We start from the raw sequence: 21,057 nt of genomic DNA on the forward strand, positions 1-21,057 counted from the left end.
CCCCCATGCTGCACACTCCCCATCGTGCTACATCCCCCATGCTGCGCACCCCCCATCGTGCTACATCCCCTATGCTGCACACTCCCCATCGTGCTACATCCCCCATGCTGTGCACCCCCCATGGTGCTACATCCCCCATGCTGCGCATTCCATCGTGCTCCATCCCCCATGCTCAGAGACGAGTATAATAGGAGGACTATAATAGGAGGAGTAGTCCTGGGGGGAGAGGAGCATAATGCCGGCTCCCTGCACATGTGTACCGGGAGCCGGTGTACGCTGGTAACTATGATACACATCGGGTAACTAAAGGACCTTAGTTACCCGATGTGTATAATGATTACCAGCGTTCACCGGCTCCATCAAGATCCCAGCATCGCAAGGTTATGTCTGGCGATGCGTACTGAGGGCCGGGGCGAGCGGCCAATCCATGCGGAGGGCGGGGCCAGGCCGAGGCGAGCGACCAATACATATATATATGTATGTGTGTGTGTATATATATTATATATATATGGTGCTCAATGTTAGAAATGTAGTCAAGGATGTGTGTGAGAGAGACAAACAATGAGAGGCTTGTGGACACATGGATCCACCGAATATGCCCTAGAAAAGGTAAATATATTATTGAGATAAACTTTATTAAATGTTCCCCAAAAACAAATACACAGCTGCTCTTATTTGGCAAGATCAAATTGACAGGTATCCTCATGGCCATCACTTCATTTTCTAATTGTTTGTCTTACCTTTCCTTTAGGCCGTGGTTGTACCTCAGTCTTTGCGAAAAGGAGAATGTCCTGCCAGGAATACTTGGAATATATTTCGTGCCCTTGTTTACAGGAATGATTTCATCTATCCCATGATACAACAGTTTCTTTACCGTTCCTAATAATATATATATGATTCCTGTGTACAGTCAGCAGGACGCGCAGAAGAGAATCCGAGAAGACGCCCATCATCCACAATGAAGAGCCTAGTAACTTTATTTTGCATGGTCTTCGCTCTTGTCTCAGGTAAGACGGGTGCAATCTTCACAGTATATACACAATGCACTGAGGAGTCACTGCAGCTCTATTGCATTGTTCCTCCATGACTTTCGTTGGGTATGTGCTTATATGAAATTTTTTGCAAATGGTAAACCATTCTGGGGCAAGCATTAAGCAATTTTTAATATAGAAAGACTCTATAAATAAGATCTAAAAATTAGATTTTATCATACTTAAGACAACCTTCAACTTTATATTTTTCTTTCTTTCCTGTTTGTTTTCCTATCTTTTTTCCACATTTTTCCTTTTTTTATTCTGCCAATTTCTTTTTTTTCACATTTTCTTCTCCTTTTCCTTACTCTCTTCTTCCTCCTCTCACATTCTATTCATTTTTTATTAAATTTTCCTTATCATTCTTCTTCTCATGCCGTCATCTTTTTCTCTTTGTTTCCTTTCTCCATATTTCGCCTTCTTTGTATACCTCCTTTTTTTCTTTTCTACAACCTTCAACTTTATATTTTTCTTTTCTTTTTTTTTCTCTACATTCTTTTTTTCCACTTTTTCCTTTTGCCAATTTCTTTTGTTTTCACATTGTCTTCTTTTCCTTATCCTCTGCTCTCTCCTCTCATATTCTAATCTTTTTTTTTTTTTTCCATTTTCCTTCCCATTTTTCTCCTTGTTCTTGTCTTTATGCCTTCATCTTTTTCTTTTTGTTTCCCTTCCTTGTATCCATATTTTGACTTATCTTTCTATACCTCATATTTTCCTTTTCTACAACCTTCAACTTTATATTTTTCTTTTTGTTTGTTTGCTTTTCTATCTTTTTTCCACATTTTTCCTTTTTCCATTTTCTTTTGTTTTCACAGTGTTCTCCTTTTCCTTATTCTCTTCTTCCTCCACTCACATTCTAATCTTTTTTCATTTTCCTTCCCATTCTTCTCCTCATTTTTGTCTTCATACCTTCATCTTTTTCTCTTTGTTTCTAACCCCTTTATCCATATTTTGCCTTATTTTCTTATATCTTCTATTTTCCTTTTCTGTAACTTTATATTTTTCTTTTTTTTATGTTTTATTTTTTTCTATTTTCTTTTTCTACAGTTTTTCTCTCTCTTTTCCATTTTTTCCTTTATTTCTTTTGCCAAATTCTTTTGCTTTCACAGTCTTCTCTTCCTTTTCCTTATTCTCTTCTTCCTTTCTCATATTCTACGGTAATCTTTTTTTTCCCCATTCTTCTCCTCATTCCTCTCCTTTTCCCTTCATCCACCTCTGTTTCTTTTCCCTTCCTCCATAGTTTGCCTTTTCTTCTTTTACCTCCTATTTTCATTGTCAACTTCCTTTCTTTTGCCCATTCCTACCAACCTTTCTACATTTTTTTTTTCCTTAAATTGCATTTTTCTTTTTATTGTTTTCCACTTCTCAACCTTACCTACTTCTTTTTTTCTGTTAAAACACTATATTTTTCATTGTCACTTCATTTCTCCCTTCTTATGCACCTAGTAATGTTGTACTTGTCCTTTTCCTCCTTCCAATTTTTTTCTTCTTTCGCCATATTTTCTTTTGGACTCCATTTTCTCATCCACTTATTTTAAACATCCTTTTCTTTTCAATTCTACTTATTTCTTTCTTCTCTTTACTTTCTATCGTCTACCTTCTTTTTCCTTCCTCCCTTTTGCTTCATTTTTCCTTTTGTCTTCACTTGCTGTCTTTCCCCACCATTCTTCTCCTCATCTAACTTTTTAATTCTTCTCTTTCTAACTTCTCATTTTTTTTCCACCTCATTCTTTCTTTCTTGTCCTCCCCCACTTCTCTCTGCTCTACTGCCCTTGTTCCTTTTTCTTGTCGCTGCTTCTTTTTTTTATCTCGATCTTTTCTTTCACCTCTTCCACCTCTTTTCCCTATTCATAGCTACCTTTTCTTGTTTGTTTTTCCATCCCTCTCCTCCCTTTTTCTTCATTCCTCCAGCTTCTTCTCTTCTTCCTTTTCATTTTTCTACCCCTTCTTTTCTTATCTCCTTTTCTTCTTTATCTGTCTCATTTTTCCTTATGTTCATTCTCTTCTTCCTTCCTTCTCTTTCTGTCTTTATCTTTGTTCCTCCAGCTTCTTCTCTTCTTCCTTCTTTTCATTTTTCTACCTCTCCTCTTTTTTCTTTCCCCTTTCTCCTTTATCTGTCTCACTTTTCCTTACTTTCATTCTCTTCTTCCTTCCCTCTCCTTCTGCCTTTCTATTCATTCTTTCAGCTTCTTCTCTTCTTCCTTTTAATTTTTTTACCCCTCCTCTTTTTTCTTTTTCCCTTTCTCCTTTATCCGTCTAATTTATCCTTACTTTTGTTCTCTTGTTCCCTCTCCTGTCTTTTTTGTTTCTCCAGCTCTTTTCTTTTTTCCACTTTTAATTTTTCTACCCTCTTCTTTTTTCTTCCTTCTTCTGTCTCACATTTCCTTACTTTCATTCTCTTCTTCCTTCTCTCTCCTATCTTTTTCTTTGCTCCTCCAGATTCTCGTATTCCTTTTCATTTTTCTACCCCTCCTTTTTTCCCCCCCTTTCTCCTTTATCTGTCTCACTTTTTCTTACATTTGTTCTCTTCTTCCTTCCCTCTCCTTCTGTCTCTTTATTCCTCCAGTTTCTTCTCTTATTCCTTTTAATTTTCTACCCCTCCTTTTCTTATTTCTTTTTCTCCTTTATCTATCTTACTTTTCCTGACTTTCGTTCTCTTCGTCCTTCCCTCTTCTTCTGTCTTTCTCTTTGTTCCTCCAGTTTCTTCTCTTATTCCTTCTTTTCATTTTTGGACCCCTCCTCTTATTTTTTTTTTCTTTTTCCCTTCCTCCGTTATCTGTTGCACTTTTTCTTACTTTCGTTCTCTTCTTCCTTCCCTCTCCTTCTGCCCTTTTCTTTGTTTATTCCAGCTTCTTCTGTTCTTCCCTCTTAATTTTTCTACCCCTCCTTTTTTCTTTTTCCTTTCTCCTTTTCTCACTTTTCCTTTCTTTCATTTTCTTCTTCCTTCCCTCTTATTCTGCTACTTTCTTTGCTTCTCCCGCTTTTTCTATTCTTCTCTCTTTCAATTTTTCTACCTCTCCTTTTCTTTCTTTTTCACTTTTCTCTTTCTCCCTTTCTTCTTTATCCGTCTCACTTTTCCTTACTTTTGTTCTCTTCTTCCTTCCCTCTTATTCTGCTACTTTTTTTGTTTCTCCCGCTTTTTCTATTCTTCTCTTTCAATTTTTCTACCTCTCCTCTTTCTTGTTCACTTTTCTCTTTCTCCCTTTCTTCTTATCCGTGTCATTTTTCCTTACTTTTCTTCTCTTCTTCCTTCCCTTTCCTTCTGCCTTTTTCTTCATTCCTCTAGCTTCGTCTTATTCCTTCTTTTAATTTTCTATCTCTTTTCTTATTTCTTTTTCTCCTTTTTCTGTCTCCCTTTTCCTTATTTTCATTCTCTTTTTCCTTCTTCTGTCTTTCTCTTTATTCCTCCAGTTTCTTCTGATTCCTTTTAATTTTCTACCCCTCCTTTTCTTATTTCTTTCTCTCCTTTATCTGTCTTACTTTTCCTTACTTTTGTTCTCTTCTATTTTTATCCTTATTCTTTATTCTGGTTTGTCTTCCAATTCTACTTCTCCTTTGTTACATATTTTGAATTAATAGGTAGGAAGAAAAGGGGTTATGCCGCGCTATCACCAAGTAGTCGATGTTGAGTCTCTTTATTTCTTTGCACAGGTCAACGCGTTTCAGAGAGCTGGTCTCCATCAGGACATCAAAGAAGAAATCTTTTCTGTCCTGATGTCCTTCTCCATCAGGACAGAAAAGATTTCTTCTTTGTTGTCCTGATGAAGGAGACCAGATCTCTGAAACGCGTTGACCTGTGCAAAGAAATTAATTAATCTCTTTATCAACATCGACTACATGGTGATAGGTAGGAAGAACAGGGGTTATGCCGCACTATTACTTTATTGTCCATTTCCGGGGTTGCAGCTCTTCGCCTTAATACTATGCTACTATAGGAGTTGTGACTGTCACAACCCCACCAGGTGAGTGTGGATTTGATTTCTTACACGTACCTGTTGTCATACCTGGTAGGACCCTATTTGCGCTTTCTTCCACAGCCTATCCAACATATTGATACAAATTTTAAAATTCTTAATAAGAAAACTATAACTAAATTATTGAGAACCATGATGAACTTTATGAAATTACTTTTCAGTGGAAAGTTTGACTTGTAAGTCTTGTCTAAACCGAAATGGAGATTCATGTAACGACGAAGACACTGTAGAGTGTGGGGACGTCGAGGGATGTTCCACGGTTTCTGGATTTATACGGTACGGTAAGTATATTTTTTGAAGACAAATCTAAATACTTCATTTGGACATGAACCTTGTCCTGAAGGTTCATTGTCGTGAAACCCATCCAAGGCTTCAATTCATTTAACCATCTTACTCATAAACCTAGCTCATCTGTATAATTTCCTGGCATCACTGAGGCTCCATGAATTTATGTGACCCCAAATATTATTAGTAGGTTAGTCAACTTCCATAACCACCAGTGATGATCCCAAAGTACTGGACTCTTTTTCCAATGAGTAGTTAGTATAATTATTCAATATTATAGCACCATTTATTCCATGGCGCTTTACATGTGAAAAAGGGGGGGGGAGGACATAGACATGTACAATAATCATAAAGAATACAAGGCACAGACTGGTAAAAGAGGAGAGAGGATCCCGCGAGGGCTCACGATCTACAGGTGAAATGGACCCTGCCCGCAAGGGCTCACAGTCTACAGGAGGAGAGAATCCTGCCCACGAGGGCTCACAGTCTACCAGGGGTGGGTGAGCATACAGTAGGTGAGGGTGAAGCTGGTCATGCAGCGGTATAGTGGACTAAGGGTTAGTGCCGGTTGTAGTCTTGTCAGAAGAGATGGGTCTTCAGGTTCTTTTTGAAGCTTTCCACGGTAGATGAGAGTCTGATATGCTGGGGTAGAGTGTTCCAGAGTATGGGGGAGGCATGGGAGAAATCTTGTCTGCGATTGTGGGAAAAGAAGATAAGAGAGGAGTAGAGAAAGATCTTGTGAGGATCGAAGGTTGTGTGCAGGGAGGTGCTGGGAGACTAGGTCACAGATGTATGGAGGAGACAGGTTGTGGATGACTTTGTAGGTCATGGTTAGTGTTTTGAACTGGAGACTTTTGGCAATGGGAAGCCAGTGAAGGGTTTGGCAGATTGGCAAGGCTGGGGAATAGCGAGAAAGGTGGATTAGTCAAGCAGCAGAGTGTAGTATAGATTGGAGGGGTTATAGAGTGTTAGAAGGGAGGCCACAGAGCAATGGGTTACAGTAGTCCAGGCAGAAGATGATGAGGGCATGCACTAGTGTTTTTGCCGATTCTTGGTCAAGGAATGTACGAATCCGAAAAATATTTTTGATTTGGAGCAGGAGATGGAAAGGGGTTGGATGTGCGCCTTGAAGGAGAGAGCAGGGTCAAGGGTTATCCCCAGGCAGCGTGTAATGCTTTGAACATAAGCCTACCATGTGTAGTTGTTTCATCATGTCTTTCCTTCTTTCACAAATCAAATCTATGTATTCCAGGTTCCACTGTAACCCAATTTATTCGCAAAGGTTGTCCATACAAGGTACCATGTGGAGAATGGCTCTGCCTCACAAGTGACGAAGTTGACTGGCAATCCTATATAAACTGCTGTGAAGGAAAGGATTGCAACCCGGATTTTTACAGTAAGTCAAGGCAAAAGTCATAGAAGAATCAGTGTTTAATTAGAAGCAGGAAAAACAGAATTTATGCAACCATCAGTCATGATTGCTAGATATGAGTAAAACTTACCAGATTTGCTCAAATTTATCTGGTAATCCAGTTGCGTACACACAATAAACCGTGAGGCTGAAAAATAGTAGAAGAACCTAACCACGCTCTTCACCCAATCCCATCTGGGCATCCACTGTCAAGATTGCCCTTTTCTTTGAGTCTGTTTTGTCTTTAGCCTAAAGGGGGCTTTCCACGCTGCGACATCGCTAATGCGGAGTCGTTGGGGTCACGGAATTGGTGACGCACATCCGGCCGCATTAGCGATGTCGCAGCGTGTGACACCGATGAGCGATTTTGCATCGTTGCAAAAACGTGCAAAATCGCTCATCGGTGACTTGGGGGTCCATTCTCGATTATCGTTACTGCAGCAGTAACGATGTAGTTCATCGCTCCTGCGGCAGCACACATCGCTATGTGTGACGCCGCAGGAACGAGGAACCTCTCCTTACCTGCCTCCCGGCCGCTATGAGTAAGGAAGGAGGTGGGCAGGATATTCCGGCCACTCATATCTGCCCCTCCGCTTCTATTGGGCGGCCGCTCAGTGACATCGCTATGACGCCACACGGACCGCCCCCTTAGAAAGGAGGCGGTTCGCCGGTCTCTGCGACGTCGCCGGGCAGGTAAGTGTGTGTGACGGGTCTGCGCGATGTTGTGCGGCATGGGCAGCGATTTGCCAGTGTCGCACAACAGATGGATGCGGGTACCCACGCTAGCGATATCGGGACCGATATTGCAGCGTGTAAAGTAGCCTTAAGGCCACTTTACACTCTGCGATCTCGCTGGTGAGATCGCTAGCGAGCGTACCTGCTCCCATCAATTGTTCATCACAGGCAAATCGCTGCCCGTGGTGCACAACATCGCTAACACCCGTCACACACTTACCTGCCCGGCGACGTCGCTGTGGCCGGCGAACCACCTCCTTTCTAAAGGGGTGGTTCATGTGGCATCACTAATAGAAGCGGAGGGGCGGAGATGAGCGGGCGGAACATCCCGCCCACCTCCTTTCTTCCTCATTGCCGGCGGCCGCAGGTACGGTGATGTTCCTCGTTCCTGCGGTGTCACACATAGCGATGTGTGCTGCCGCAAGAATGACGAACAACATCGTACCTGCAGCAGCAACGATTTTTGAGATTAGAATGACGTGTTAACGATCAACGATATGGTGAGTAAATTTGATCGCTAATGGTCGTTCCTGTGTTTCACACGCAACGACGTTGCTAACGAGGCCGGATGTGCATCACAAATTCCGTGACCCCAACGACATCTCGTTAGCGATGTCGTTGCATGTAAAGGGGGCTTTATTCACTCGTTGGTGCCTCTGGAGATCTCTTGGTCTCTTACAATTTGTTTTCCACATGTAACTTGAGACCTACTCAGTGCCGGAGGTGCCAAAAGTGGACACAGAAACAAAATGATGGGATGAAGTAAAGCTACTTTCATACTTCAGTCGTTTCGAATCCACCAGGTCCGTGATTGCAACGGAACGATGGATCCGTCGTTTTTTTAGCTGTTAATAGACGCTACGGATGAGTTATTTCACAGGATTTCGTTCACAGGAATCCTGTGAAATAACTGATCTGTCGCGTCCATTACATCCGTTGTGCGTCCATTTTATGACATTATGATCCGTTTGTTTTTGGGACAATCCAATGGGAGTGCCAGACATGCTGAGCATGCTCAGTAGAAAATGATGGAATCCAGCACTGGATTCCGTCGTGCGACAGATTACGGTGGAATCCTGCACCATAGACAAACATTATACCTCTTGACGGATTGTGATTGAATCCTGCTCAGTGCATTTTTTAATGCTCGGAAAAACGTTACATTGTGCGTTGCTTCTGCCTGACGGTCAGTCATTCCACAACTGATCCGTCGTGCTATGGATGCAACGCAAGGTCATCAGTCACAATCCGTCGTTAATACAAGTCTATGGGAAAAAAAAAGAATCCCGCAAAATATTTTGCATGGTCTGTATTTTCTCAAGGCAATGGATTGTGACTGATGGAAAAAGACTGACGTGTGAAAGTAGCCTGAGAGGTACTTTGCACGCAGCAACATCACTAGCCGATGATCGCGATGCCGAGCGCGATAGTCCCCCGCCCCTCTGGCACATGCGATATCTTCTAATAGCTGCCGTAGCAAACATTGCTACGCCAGCTTCACACGCACTTACCTGCCCTGCGACATCGCTCGGCTGGCGACTTGCCTCCTTCCTAAGGGGGCGGGTCGTGCGGCATCACAGCGACGTCACACGACAGGCAGCCAATAGAAGCGGAGGGGCGGAGATGAGCGGAATGTAAACATCCCACCCACCTCCTTCCTTCCGCATACCCGGTGGAGGCAGGTAAGGAGAGGTTCCTCGCTCCTGCGGCTTCATACACAGCGATGTGTGCTGCCACAGGAATGAGGAACAACATCGTATCTCCTATTGGTGCGATTATGGAAATGTCCGACACTACACCGATCACCGATATACGACGCTTCTGAGATCGTTTATTGGTGCATCTAGGCTTTACACGTTGCGACGTCATTACTGGCGCCGGATGTGCGTCACTTTCGATTTGACCCCGATGATATCACAGTAGCGATGTCGCAACGTGCAGAGTACCCCTAAAGGTAAGTTCACATTTCCGTTGTTTTGCATTAGTCACAATCCATCACCTTGAGGACTTATGGTATCCTGCAAAATATTTTGCAGGACTAAGTTTTTTCCCTATAGGCTTCTATTAGCGACGGATTGTGACGGATGGCCTTGCGTTGCATCCGCAACGTGACGGATCAGTCATATACTGACTGACCGTCAGGCAGGAGCAACGCTTAATATAACGTTTTTTGGAGCGGCAAAAGAACGCACTCCGCATGTGTCCGTCGCAATCCGTCAAGAGCTATAATGGATGTCTATGGTGTTGGATTCTGCCGTAATCCGTCACACGACGGAATCCAGTGCTGGATTACGTCATGCTCTACTGAGCATGCCCAGCATGTATGGCACTCCCATTGGGCTGTCCAAACACAAACGGATCACAATGGATCATTCAAAAAAAATGGACACACAGCGGATGTAACGGATCCGTTTTTTCACAGGATTCCTGTGAATGGAATCCTGTGAAATAACTCATCCGTTGCGTCAGTTGACATCTCAAAATCAACGGATCCCAAATGGTCATTTTTACAAAAAAGCTTTTACTTTCAGATGAAAATGAGATCTCCATTAGGATTTTGAGTTTTAAGGTTTTTTTTATGTTTTTCAGTTCCTGTAGATAACGAGAAAGAAAATGGATATGTCTGTCCATATTGCTATGAAGACCACAATACTGAGGGCTGCACGTCTGAGACAACAGTGAAGTGTAGAGGAAATGACACATTGTGCGTCGAGTACCGAGGAGTGTACTTCAAACCAGGTAATGAAGGAGGGCTGACCAAGCACAGTCCTCTCTATGATATGTGACCTATACATAACATTTTAGAAGAAAATCCACAATCATACACTTTGTCTAATCCTAAATGACATTAACAAGAAAACCGTCCTAACTTCCATAATGTTAAATTTATTATTTTAATACTATTGTTACCAAATCTTTAATTAGAGAAACCCAATGATTTACTCAAGTATGAAATTCCAAATTTTGGATGTATTTATACTAGTGATGAGCGGGCACTACCATGCTCGGGTGCTCAGTACTGGTAACTAGTGATGAGCGGGCACTACCATGCTCGGGTGCTCAGTACTGGTAACTAGTGATGAGCGGGCACTACCATGCTCAGGTGCTCAGTACTGGTAACTAGTGATGAGCGGGCACTACCATGCTCGGGTGCTCAGTACTGGTAACTAGTGATGAGCGGGCACTACCATGCTCAGGTGCTCAGTACTGGTAACTAGTGATGAGCGGGCACTACCATGCTCGGGTGCTCAGTACTGGTAACTAGTGATGAGCGGGCACTACCATGCTCGGGTACTCAGTACTGGTAACTAGTGATGAGCGGGCACTACCATGCTCGGGTGCTCAGTACTGGTAACTAGTGATGAGCGGGCACTACCATGCTCGGGTGCTCAGTACTGGTAACTAGTGATGAGTGGGCACTACCATGCTCAGGTGCTCAGTACTGGTAACTAGTGATGAGTGGGCACTACCATGCTCGGGTGCTCAGTACTGGTAACTAGTGATGAGCGGGCACTACCATGCTCAGGTGCTCAGTACTGGTAACTAGTGATGAGCGGGCACTACCATGCTCGGGTGCTCAGTACTGGTAACTAGTGATGAGCGGGCACTACCATGCTCAGGTGCTCAGTACTGGTAACTAGTGATGAGCGGGCACTACCATGCTCGGGTGCTCAGTACTGGTAACTAGTGATGAGCGGGCACTACCATGCTCGGGTACTCAGTACTGGTAACTAGTGATGAGCGGGCACTACCATGCTCGGGTGCTCAGTACTGGTAACTAGTGATGAGCGGGCACTACCATGCTCGGGTGCTCAGTACTGGTAACTAGTGATGAGTGGGCACTACCATGCTCAGGTGCTCGGTACTGGTAACTAGTGATGAGCGGGCCCTACCATGCTCAGATGCTCAGTACTGGTAACTAGTGATGAGCGGACACTACCATGCTCAGGTGCTCAGTACTGGTAACTAGTGATGAGCTGGCACTACCATGCTCAAGTGCTCAGTACTTGTAACTAGTGATGAGCGGGCTCTACCATGCTCGGGTGCTCAGTACTGGTAACTAGTGATGAGCGGGCACTACTATGCTCAAGTGCTCAGTACTGGTAACTAGTGATGAGCGAGCACTACCATGCTCAAGTGCTCAGTACTGGTAACTAGTGATGAGCGAGCACTACCATGCTCGGGTGCTCAGTACTGGTAACTAGTGATGAGCGGGCACTACCATGCTCGGGTGCTCAGTACTGGTAACTAGTGATGAGCAGACACTACCATGCTCGGGTGCTCAGTACTGGTAACTAGTGATGAGTGGGCACTACCATGCTTGGGTGCTCTGTACTCGTAACTAGTAATAAGCGAGCACTACCATGCTCTGGTGCTCAGTACTCAAAACGATCAGGTAGGATGATTGGACTGGCTCGACTTAAGTGCCCAGTATAAAGAAGCCAATCTGAAACTGCATTTTTCCAGGTGATTTTCAGAAAAAATGCTTGAGCCCATTGACTTTACATTATACTTGGTTCTTGAGTCAAGCCTGTCCATGAGTACAACCTACAACCTATCCATTTCGAGTTCCGAGTATTGAGCACTCAAGCATGGTAGTGCCCACTCATCTCTAGTTACGAATACCGAGCATCTGAGCATGGTAGTGCCCGCTCATCACTAGTTACCAGTACTGAGCCCCCGAACATGGTGGTGCCCGCTCATTACTAGTTACGAGTACTGAGCACCCGAGCATGGTAGTGCCCGCTCATCACTAGTTACCAGTACTGAGCACCCGAGCATGGTAGTGCCCGCTCATCACTAGTTACCAGTACTGAGCACCTGAGCATGGCAGTGCCCGCTCATCACTAGATACCAGTACTGAGCACCTGACCATGGTAGTGCCCGCTCATCACTAGTCACCAGTACTGAGTACCTGAGCATGGTAGTGCCCTCTCATCACTAGTTACCAGTACTGAGCACCCAAGCATGGTAGTGCCCGCTCATCACTAATTATCAGTACCGAGTACCTGAGCATGATAGTGCCCGCTCATCACTAATTATCAGTACCGAGTACCTGAGCATGATAGTGTCCGCTCATCACTAATTACGAGTGCAGAGCGCCCGAGCATGGTAGTGCCCGCTCATCACTAGTTACCAGTACTGAGCACCTGAGCATGGTAGTGTCCGCTCATCACTAGTTACGAGTGCAGAGCACCCGAGCATGGTAGTGCTCGCTCATCACTAGTTACCAGTACTGAGCACCCGAGCATGGTAGTGCCCGCTCATCACTAGTTTCCAGTACTGAGCACCCGAGCATGGTAGTGCCCGCTCGTCACTAGTTACCAGTACTGAGCACCCGAGCATGGTAGTGCTCGCTCATCACTAGTTACCAGTACTGAGCACCCGAGCATGGTAGTGCCCGCTCATCACTAGTTACCAGTACTGAGCACCCGAGCATGGTAGTGCCCGCTCATCACTAGTTACCAGTACTGAGCACCAGAGCATGGTAGTGCCCGCTCATCACTAGTTACCAGTACTGAGCACCCGAGCATGGTAGTGTCCGCTCATCACTAATTATCAGTACTGAGCACCTGAGCATGGTAGTGCCCGCTCATCACTAGTTACCAGTACTGAGCACCCGAGCATGGTAGTGCCCGCTCATCACTAGTTACCAGTACTGAGCACCCGAGCATGGTAGTGCCCGCTCATCACTAGTTACCAGTACTGAGCACCCGAGCATGATATTGCCCGCTCATCATTAGTTATTAGTATTGAGCACCTGAGCATGGCAGTGCCCGCTCATCACTAGTTACCAGTACTGAGCACCTGAGCATGATAGTGCCCGCTCATCACTAGTTACCAGAACTGAGCGCCCAAGCATGGTAGTGCCCGCTCATCACTAGTTACCAGTACTGAGCACCTGAGCATGGTAGTGCCCGCTCATCACTAGTTACCAGTACTGAGCACCTGAGCATGATAGTGCCCGCTCATCACTAGTTACCAGTACTGAGCACCTGAGCATGATAGTGCCTGCTCATCACTAGTTATTAGTATTGAGCACCCGAGCATGGTAGTGCCCGCTCATCACTAGTTATTAGTATTGAGCACCTGAGCATGGTAGTGCCCGCTCATCACTAGTTACCAGTACTGAGCACCTGAGCATGGTAGTGCCCGCTCATCACTAGTAACCAGTACAGAGCACCCGAGCATGGTAGTGCCCACTCATCACTAGTTACCAGTACAGAGCACCTGAGCATGATAGTGTCCGCTCATCACTAGTTACCAGTACAGAGCACCCGAGCATGGTAGTGCCCGCTCATCACTAGTTACCAGTACAGAGCACCTGAGCATGGTAGTGTCCGCTCATCACTAGTTACGAGTACAGAGCGCCCGAGCATGGTAGTGCCCACTCATCACTAGTTACGAGTGCAGAGCACCCGAGCATGGTAGTGCTCGCTCATCACTAGTTACCAGTACTGAGCACCCGAGCATGGTAGTGCCCGCTCATCACTAGTTGCCAGTACTGAGCACCCGAGCATGGTAGTGCTCGCTCATCACTAGTTACCAGTACTGAGCACCCGAGCATGGTAGTGTCCGCTCATCACTAATTATCAGTACAGAGCACCCGAGCATGGTAGTCTCCGCTCATCACTAGTTACCAGTACTGAGCACCCGAGCATGATATTGCCCGCTCATCATTAGTTATTAGTATTGAGCACCTGAGCATGGCAGTGCCCGCTCATCACTAGTTACCAGAACCGAGCGCCCAAGCATGGTAGTGCCCGCTCATCACTAGTTACCAGTACTGAGCACCTGAGCATGGTAGTGCCCGCTCATCACTAGTTACCAGTACTGAGCACCTGAGCATGATAGTGCCCGCTCATCACTAGTTACCAGTACTGAGCACCTGAGCATGATAGTGCCTGCTCATCACTAGTTATTAGTATTGAGCACCTGAGCATGGTAGTGCCCGCTCATCAATAGTTATTAGTATTGAGCACCTGAGCATGGTAGTGCCCGCTCATCACTAGTTACCAGTACTGAGCACCTGAGCATGGTAGTGCCCGCTCATCACTAGTTACCAGTACAGAGCACCCGAGCATGGTAGTGCCCACTCATCACTAGTTACCAGTACTGAGCACCTGAGCATGATAGTGTCCGCTCATCACTAGTTACCAGTACAGAGCACCCGAGCATGGTAGTACCCGCTCATCACTAGTTACAAATACTTAGCACCTGAGCATGGTAGTGCCCGCTCATCACTAGTTACCAGTACAGAGCACCTGAGCATGATAGTGTCCGCTCATCACTAGTTACCAGTACAGAGCACCCGAGCATGGTAGTGCCCGCTCATCACTAGTTACCAGTACAGAGCACCCGAGCATGGTAGTGCCCGCTCATCACTAGTTACCAGTACAGAGCACCCGAGCATGGTAGTGCCCGCTCATCACTAGTTACCAGTACAGAGCACCCGAGCATGATAGTGCCCGCTCATCACTAGTTATTAGTATTGAGCACCTGAGCATGGTAGTGCCCGCTCATCACTAGTTACCAGTACAGAGCACCCGAGCATGATAGTGCCCGCTCATCACTAGTTATTAGTATTGAGCACCTGAGCATGGTAGTGCCCGCTCATCACTAGTTGCCAGTACAGAGCACCCGAGCATGGTAGTGCACTTGTATGATCTTTAGAATGAAAGTCTAATCTTCACACTCTTTTGAACATATGGAAACTGTTTGGTGAATGTTTATGGTTGACAGTTATTTACAGCTGGAATATCCCTGTTGAAATGGAATTAGTCAGGTACTTCTTCAATATCCCAAAAATATTTCTGAACTTTCTTGTCAATAAATAACATTTTCTAATATGAACTTGATATGATTTTGCTTCTGCAGATGGATCTGCTCCGGGATCATCCTACAAGATGTGTGCCAATGAATATGGATTTAAAAATGTTGACGCATTCTGCGGCATTGAAGAGATTGAAAGACATTTGTTTCAAATAATTGAACCAATTAAATCACCAGACAAGTAAAGGAATCCATCATAGTCAATTAATTGTTAAAAGTAATCCATTCTCTAATTCTGATTTATGGATTAACCTCCCGAGAGGGGACAACTTAATTGTTCTAAATTACTGGTGATTAGAGCCTTCGAAAAGAAATCAATAATCGATAATGTTAACATTAATGATCTTCTGAAATCAATAAAGTAAGATTCCATGAGCATGATTATGACCCGTTAATTGCTTAGTCTTTCCTTTCTATGGGAAAGAGTTAGTGCCAGATTGACAGGACGTTGCATTTTTTTGTCCACCATTTTGAATTAACTGGTTTCCGAAGATTTGGTCATTGAGTTAATATAGTAAAAGAACAAAGAAGGTTATGTTACTTTTTGTATGATTAGGTGAAGGGATAAGAATATGTGAAAATATGGCCTTGGCAAAGAACCCACATTCACCCATTACAAGTGGCTCATATATAGAGCCATTACTGTAGGATGCCTAGAGGTGGGGACCGGTTGTGTAGTAGGTGGCCATGTAAGCTGTTGCCGGTCAAGTAATAAGCATGAATGGTAAGTTGAAAGTGTAAGAACCAGTCCAAGGTTAGTAGTGGTGTGAACTATTAAGCCATCATTAGGCAACGCATAGGTAAAACGCAACTCCCCGATCTGTACAGAAACTAGACCATGTGGGCTGAAAGTGTCGAAAGGTTGGATTTGGCAAAAAAAAAGGCTTTAGAAAGCTGACACAATGTAGCCCCATGAAACTCTTGATTTTAGAGTTCACACCCATTCAATGGGGCCAAGTTACAATTCCCTGCAACCTATGGACATGTATTTCGCTGTTTATCGATAAAGAAGCCATGTTTTTTAAATATCTCGTATTGTAGTTGTCCAGATTGGACAAAGGTTGGTAATTAGGGATGATCGAATATCACAAATATTTGGCAATATTCGGCTTTGCGAATATTCGACAAATAGGTCGCCGCTATGTGAATATTCGATGCGCAATGTAAGTCTATGGGAAGCCCGAATAGATGCTATTCGGCAACTATTCGGGTTTCCCATAGAGTTATGTTGCGCATCGAATTTTCGCAAATAGTGGCGACCTATTTAGCAAATATCGGCGTTGACAAATATTTGAGGTATTCGATCATCCCTATTGGTAATGAAACCTGAATAAAACCAGGAGTCAGGTCTCCTTAGTTGTAGGAGAAATATACCATTACACACCAATAATTGAAATTGATGGGTTGTCCAAATGGACAAACTGGGTTTTCTGAGGATAGAGTCACTCTATATAGTAGCTCTCTATACTATTAAACATGGGCCTGAGTAAGGGACGATTTTGATTGAAACATTATGCCCCAACTGGACCCATACAAAGTAGCTTTCAAAAACAGAATGGTGGGGCCAACCAACAGTAGCCAAAGGGTGTATGTGTGACGCCCTGGACTAGCCAGGTAGTCACAGGTAGGCCCTTGCACCAACACCCATCCCCTAATAAGGTGTCACCGGCCAACCTTTAAAACCCTAATCACCTCCCTCAGGATTTGATGTTCACACCAGGGGGGGGCGGAGCCAGTCAGTTGGCCATGCCAACCGAGGAGTTCACAGGTCCTGAGGCAGGAAAAGCCAGTGAGTCTGTAGATCAGTTTGGAGAGAGGAGGAGTCAAGTTCAAGTGCAGAGGCAGACCTGTGCCCAGGCCTGCCGCAGTCTAACTCCAGGTGTCTGGGTCGGAGCCCAGTCACCTCTGGCTAGGAGGCAAACAGTGGCCTCAGCCCGCAGGAGCCAGATCGGTGGAACCGTAAGGGACCGGGACAGGGTAGTGGCCCGCTGGAACCCAACCGGGGAACCGACCTGAAGCCGGAGCACAAGTGGTGGTACTCAGACCCTGAAACGCGGTCCTGAAACGCAGACCCCGTTAACTGATTGAGGTCTGGACTTTTGGTCCTTTCCCACCGAAGTCCCAACTGAAGACAACAGCCCACCGAAAAGGGATAAAAGCCACCGCATAGGCAAAGAGATCCAAAGGGCTAGCATCTGTGGGCAAACGGGCTCTCCCGACACACACGCCGGGGAGCGGGGCTCCCACAGCTGAAGCACGGGTGTCCAACTACGAAGAAGGTGCAGGAGAAAGGCGGAGACCACCAACCCGACTGGGGGACCAGACGCAGCCGGCTGCGGTCACCGACCACCATCTTAATGGTTTACCAGAGACTCAGTGCATCTTTAATAGCGAGTACCACTGTGCCCGCGGGCTGCGCACCGCCAAGCACCACTACACTATACCCATCGGGTCCCGGGGCCATCACCCCTGCCCATGGAGGGGTTAACACCAAAGCTGCACAACATCTCCCCCGGGGTGCCTAGAAAACAGCAGGGGTGGTGCCTACATTCACCACAACCCATGGATGGCGTCACAAACTCTAATCTAAAACCATGGCCTCGGCCGTAACCCTAAACCCTCTTCAAAGCGCCAGCCCCTTTCAGAGCGAAGTGACCCCGGTCCGGAAGCGCTCGAGCCACTGACACACGAGCCCGGATACGAGCGGCTCGGCTGTAGCCGAGCGCGGGGCGGTACATTTGGTGTCATCACAACATGCCATATCCAACTTGGAAGGGATCTAATTCACCTACTAAGGTGTCTAGCAGGAGTTTACTCCTTTCTATTGAGAACAAGTGTTTGGTGAAGATGAAGTTGTAAGTAGTTCTAGGTGAGCATGCTCGCCACTGCTCACTACTCGATCGAGCATTGGCTTGCTTCTATACTACTTTGAGTAATGAGTCAAACTCAGATGCTCAAGGCTCGATTGAATAACAAGCTTTGACAGGCACGCTCACCCATTACTAGTTGTAAGTAATACCAGTTAGGCAAAAGTTATTGTCACGGGGTATGTAATGACGGGACATGTGACCCTAAGCTGGCCCTTTATACCAGAGTCCCTGTGCTGTCCCTTATCTCGAGGTAGGTTTGATGGTAACCAGGTCCGAGCCCCCAGTGTGAGCCTAACTCCTTTCTGAGCCTTGATCTTATTTCCCCTCTTCCATGGCCTCATGGCGGGCTGGAAAACAAAGATGAAACCCTAAAAAGTGACACGGACAAGCAAGAACAGAAATTCGTACACAGAGCACTCAAAACACACAGGAGAGACAATATGTGTACCGGGGAACAATGAAAAAGGTGGGAAAGTACAGAATACTCAACACTCAGAAGCACAGCACAAATCACCACATACAGGAAAGTCACCAAGACAGGGAATTGCTGAAGCTATCATCAGCACAAACAGGAAAGAAACCGTGCTTTATATAGAGAGGAGACAGCTGCAATCAGCAACCTGAGCTCCTAGGTCCTGCTCACCAATCTGCAGGAATTAGCTCCTGCAGAGCTGAAGACCAGTGAACCTGAACCAGCCGACGTCCAGCTCTGGCTGAACAAAACAGACGCCTCAGGTTGTTTGTCAGCATGGGACTTACATATGAGTGTCTGAGCAGAGGGGTTGAATACTTATGACCATGTGATATTTCAGTTTTTCTTGTTTAATAAATGTGCAAAAAATTCTACACTTCTGTTTTTTTTCAGACAAAACGGGGGATGGGGGGGGGGGGGAAGAGTGTACATTAATGAGGAAAAAATGAACTTTTTTGTATTTACCAAATGGCTTCAATGAAACAAAGAGTGAAAAATGTAAAGGGGTGTGAATACTTTCCATACCCGCTGTATAATGGGAAAGAAGATAATTACACCCAGGATCCGTAATTACAGTGTCAACAGCTTAACTGTTGTTTGAGTTTTAGGCAACATATCTTTCGGCATCATCCTCGCCTCACTGTCTCTTTACATAAGGCGGAAAAGAATAAATACAACCTCAGATGAACAACACATAACAAATTACACAGTCTCATTATTTATTTAAGAAAATAATGCAGAGGCAATGTGTACGAAAAATTAAGTACACCCGTTCTTCTTCCATAGAAATAAAGTATCTGTCAGATGCAGGTTATCACATTCCCTGGATAAATTTCTCATCAGTAAGAGGGATAACTTCTTAAAAAAGGTAACATTTTGCCAGTTTGCTGGTCTGGAACACATTGCCAAAGAGCAAAGTCATCTGCACTGATCATAGAGACGATTGCTGTCCCCCATTATTATGGGAGGAGCTATAAGGCTATTTCCAAACAAGTTGGTGTCCATCATTCTACAAGTAAAAAACAATCAGTTAACAATCATCCCAACAGAGTCATTCCAAGGCAAGAGTATGTAATGCTCCGAGAAACAAGGGCTACTGCTCAGACGCTAAAGGTCTCAGCATGTTAAATGTTCATGACAGTATAGGTAAGCCTTGTTTAGCAGAGATGCTAGGATAAAACTCTTTTTTTTGGCTAATGTTTGCAATGTTCCATCCGAATCAACCACACGACTTATGGAAGACTGGCCTTTGAAAAATTTACAGCAAAGGTGAGATGTTTCGTTACAATACCCCTTGCCACACTGATTAAAACCAAGCAAGACATATGTTTAAGCTAGGGATGAATACAGAGAGAAGAGGGCCCATGTCCAAGAATGGTTCATGGTCTTTTTGTAATCCAAAAATGTGTCTATGACTTATTGGATGCTTTAGAGGTTGAAGTGGGTCTCCTTATACTCATGGACGCAGCAGTTATCTTAAAGAAACAATTGTCGTTTTACATCATTCAGGGAAGGAACAATTATTCCCAAGTGGAAAACAAACAGTTAACTATCTTCCCGAGAATGGACGTCGCAAAAAAAATCACTTCAAGGTCAGAACGTGTAATAATCAGAGAAGTTGCCAAAAATCACAAGAGCAACTGCTCAGACTCTAAAGGTCTTAGCATGATAATTGTTTAAGTTTATGATAAAACAAGCATGACTTATTTGGCACAGTTGCCTGAAAAAAATTCTTTTACTTAGCTAAAGCTTGCAAAGTTTGATCTGTGTAAAGACTTGATGAGACCAAAGTGGAAAATGTTTGGCCACAATGCCCTATGCCATGTTTGGTGAGAACCAAGCACAATGTAGCCCTGGAGTCTCTGTAGACATGCCAACTTGCTCACCGCTCTGGCCGGGTCACGCCCTCCCATGTGTGCTGTTGCCTCCTTCCCCTCCTGTGTCCTTTACATGCTGCACCTAAGATGTGCGCGTGCACCAGCCCTCCTCTTAAAGGGCCGGCATGCCATTTCCCAGAAATTCCTCTCAGCCGATGGCTGAGAGGCACTTTGTATTTAAGGCACCCTCCCATTAAGGGAGATGCCTACGCAATGACTATTTAGTCAGTCAGTGTCCAGTCTGCTACCTAGTTAGCTGTCAGGTCCTGAACTCCTATCCCGCTATCTCTGTGTTCGTCACCCTGTATCTACCTTCCCATAACAACCTGTCCCTGCTGTGCCCACCGTACCTGTCCATACCCACCTGTACAGCCTGCTTCAGTCATTCCACTTGTATCTGAGTCCATCTCTAGTCCTGGGGTCAGTTGCCACAGTCCCGTTCACTGCCCTGGAAGTGGTACCTTGCAGTGGGTGCTTAGTTAAGCTCCTCCCACTAAACGGTAAGCCTGGTTCCCTCTGTGGTCCAGTGGGTCCACTAATCCCGCCCACTGCCCCCACAGTGCCCACGA

At 45.1% G+C, this 21,057-nt stretch overlaps 1 protein-coding gene across 1 annotated transcript; it reads left to right on the forward strand.

Moving 5' to 3' along the window:
• The first annotated feature begins 899 nt into the window (after nucleotides 1-899).
• Nucleotides 900-15,650, forward strand: LOC142255931 (phospholipase A2 inhibitor and Ly6/PLAUR domain-containing protein-like). Its single transcript, XM_075327382.1, has 5 exons — nucleotides 900-1,007; nucleotides 5,167-5,286; nucleotides 6,543-6,686; nucleotides 10,026-10,175; nucleotides 15,315-15,650. Exons 1-5 carry the CDS (start codon nucleotides 959-961, stop codon nucleotides 15,452-15,454), a joined length of 603 nt encoding a protein of 200 aa, XP_075183497.1. The 5' UTR covers nucleotides 900-958; the 3' UTR covers nucleotides 15,455-15,650.
• Nucleotides 15,651-21,057: the final 5,407 nt, after the last annotated feature.

The sequence above is a fragment of the Anomaloglossus baeobatrachus genome, chromosome 11 (assembly GCF_048569485.1).
Source record: "Anomaloglossus baeobatrachus isolate aAnoBae1 chromosome 11, aAnoBae1.hap1, whole genome shotgun sequence".
Classification (NCBI taxonomy): Eukaryota; Metazoa; Chordata; class Amphibia; order Anura; family Aromobatidae; genus Anomaloglossus; species Anomaloglossus baeobatrachus.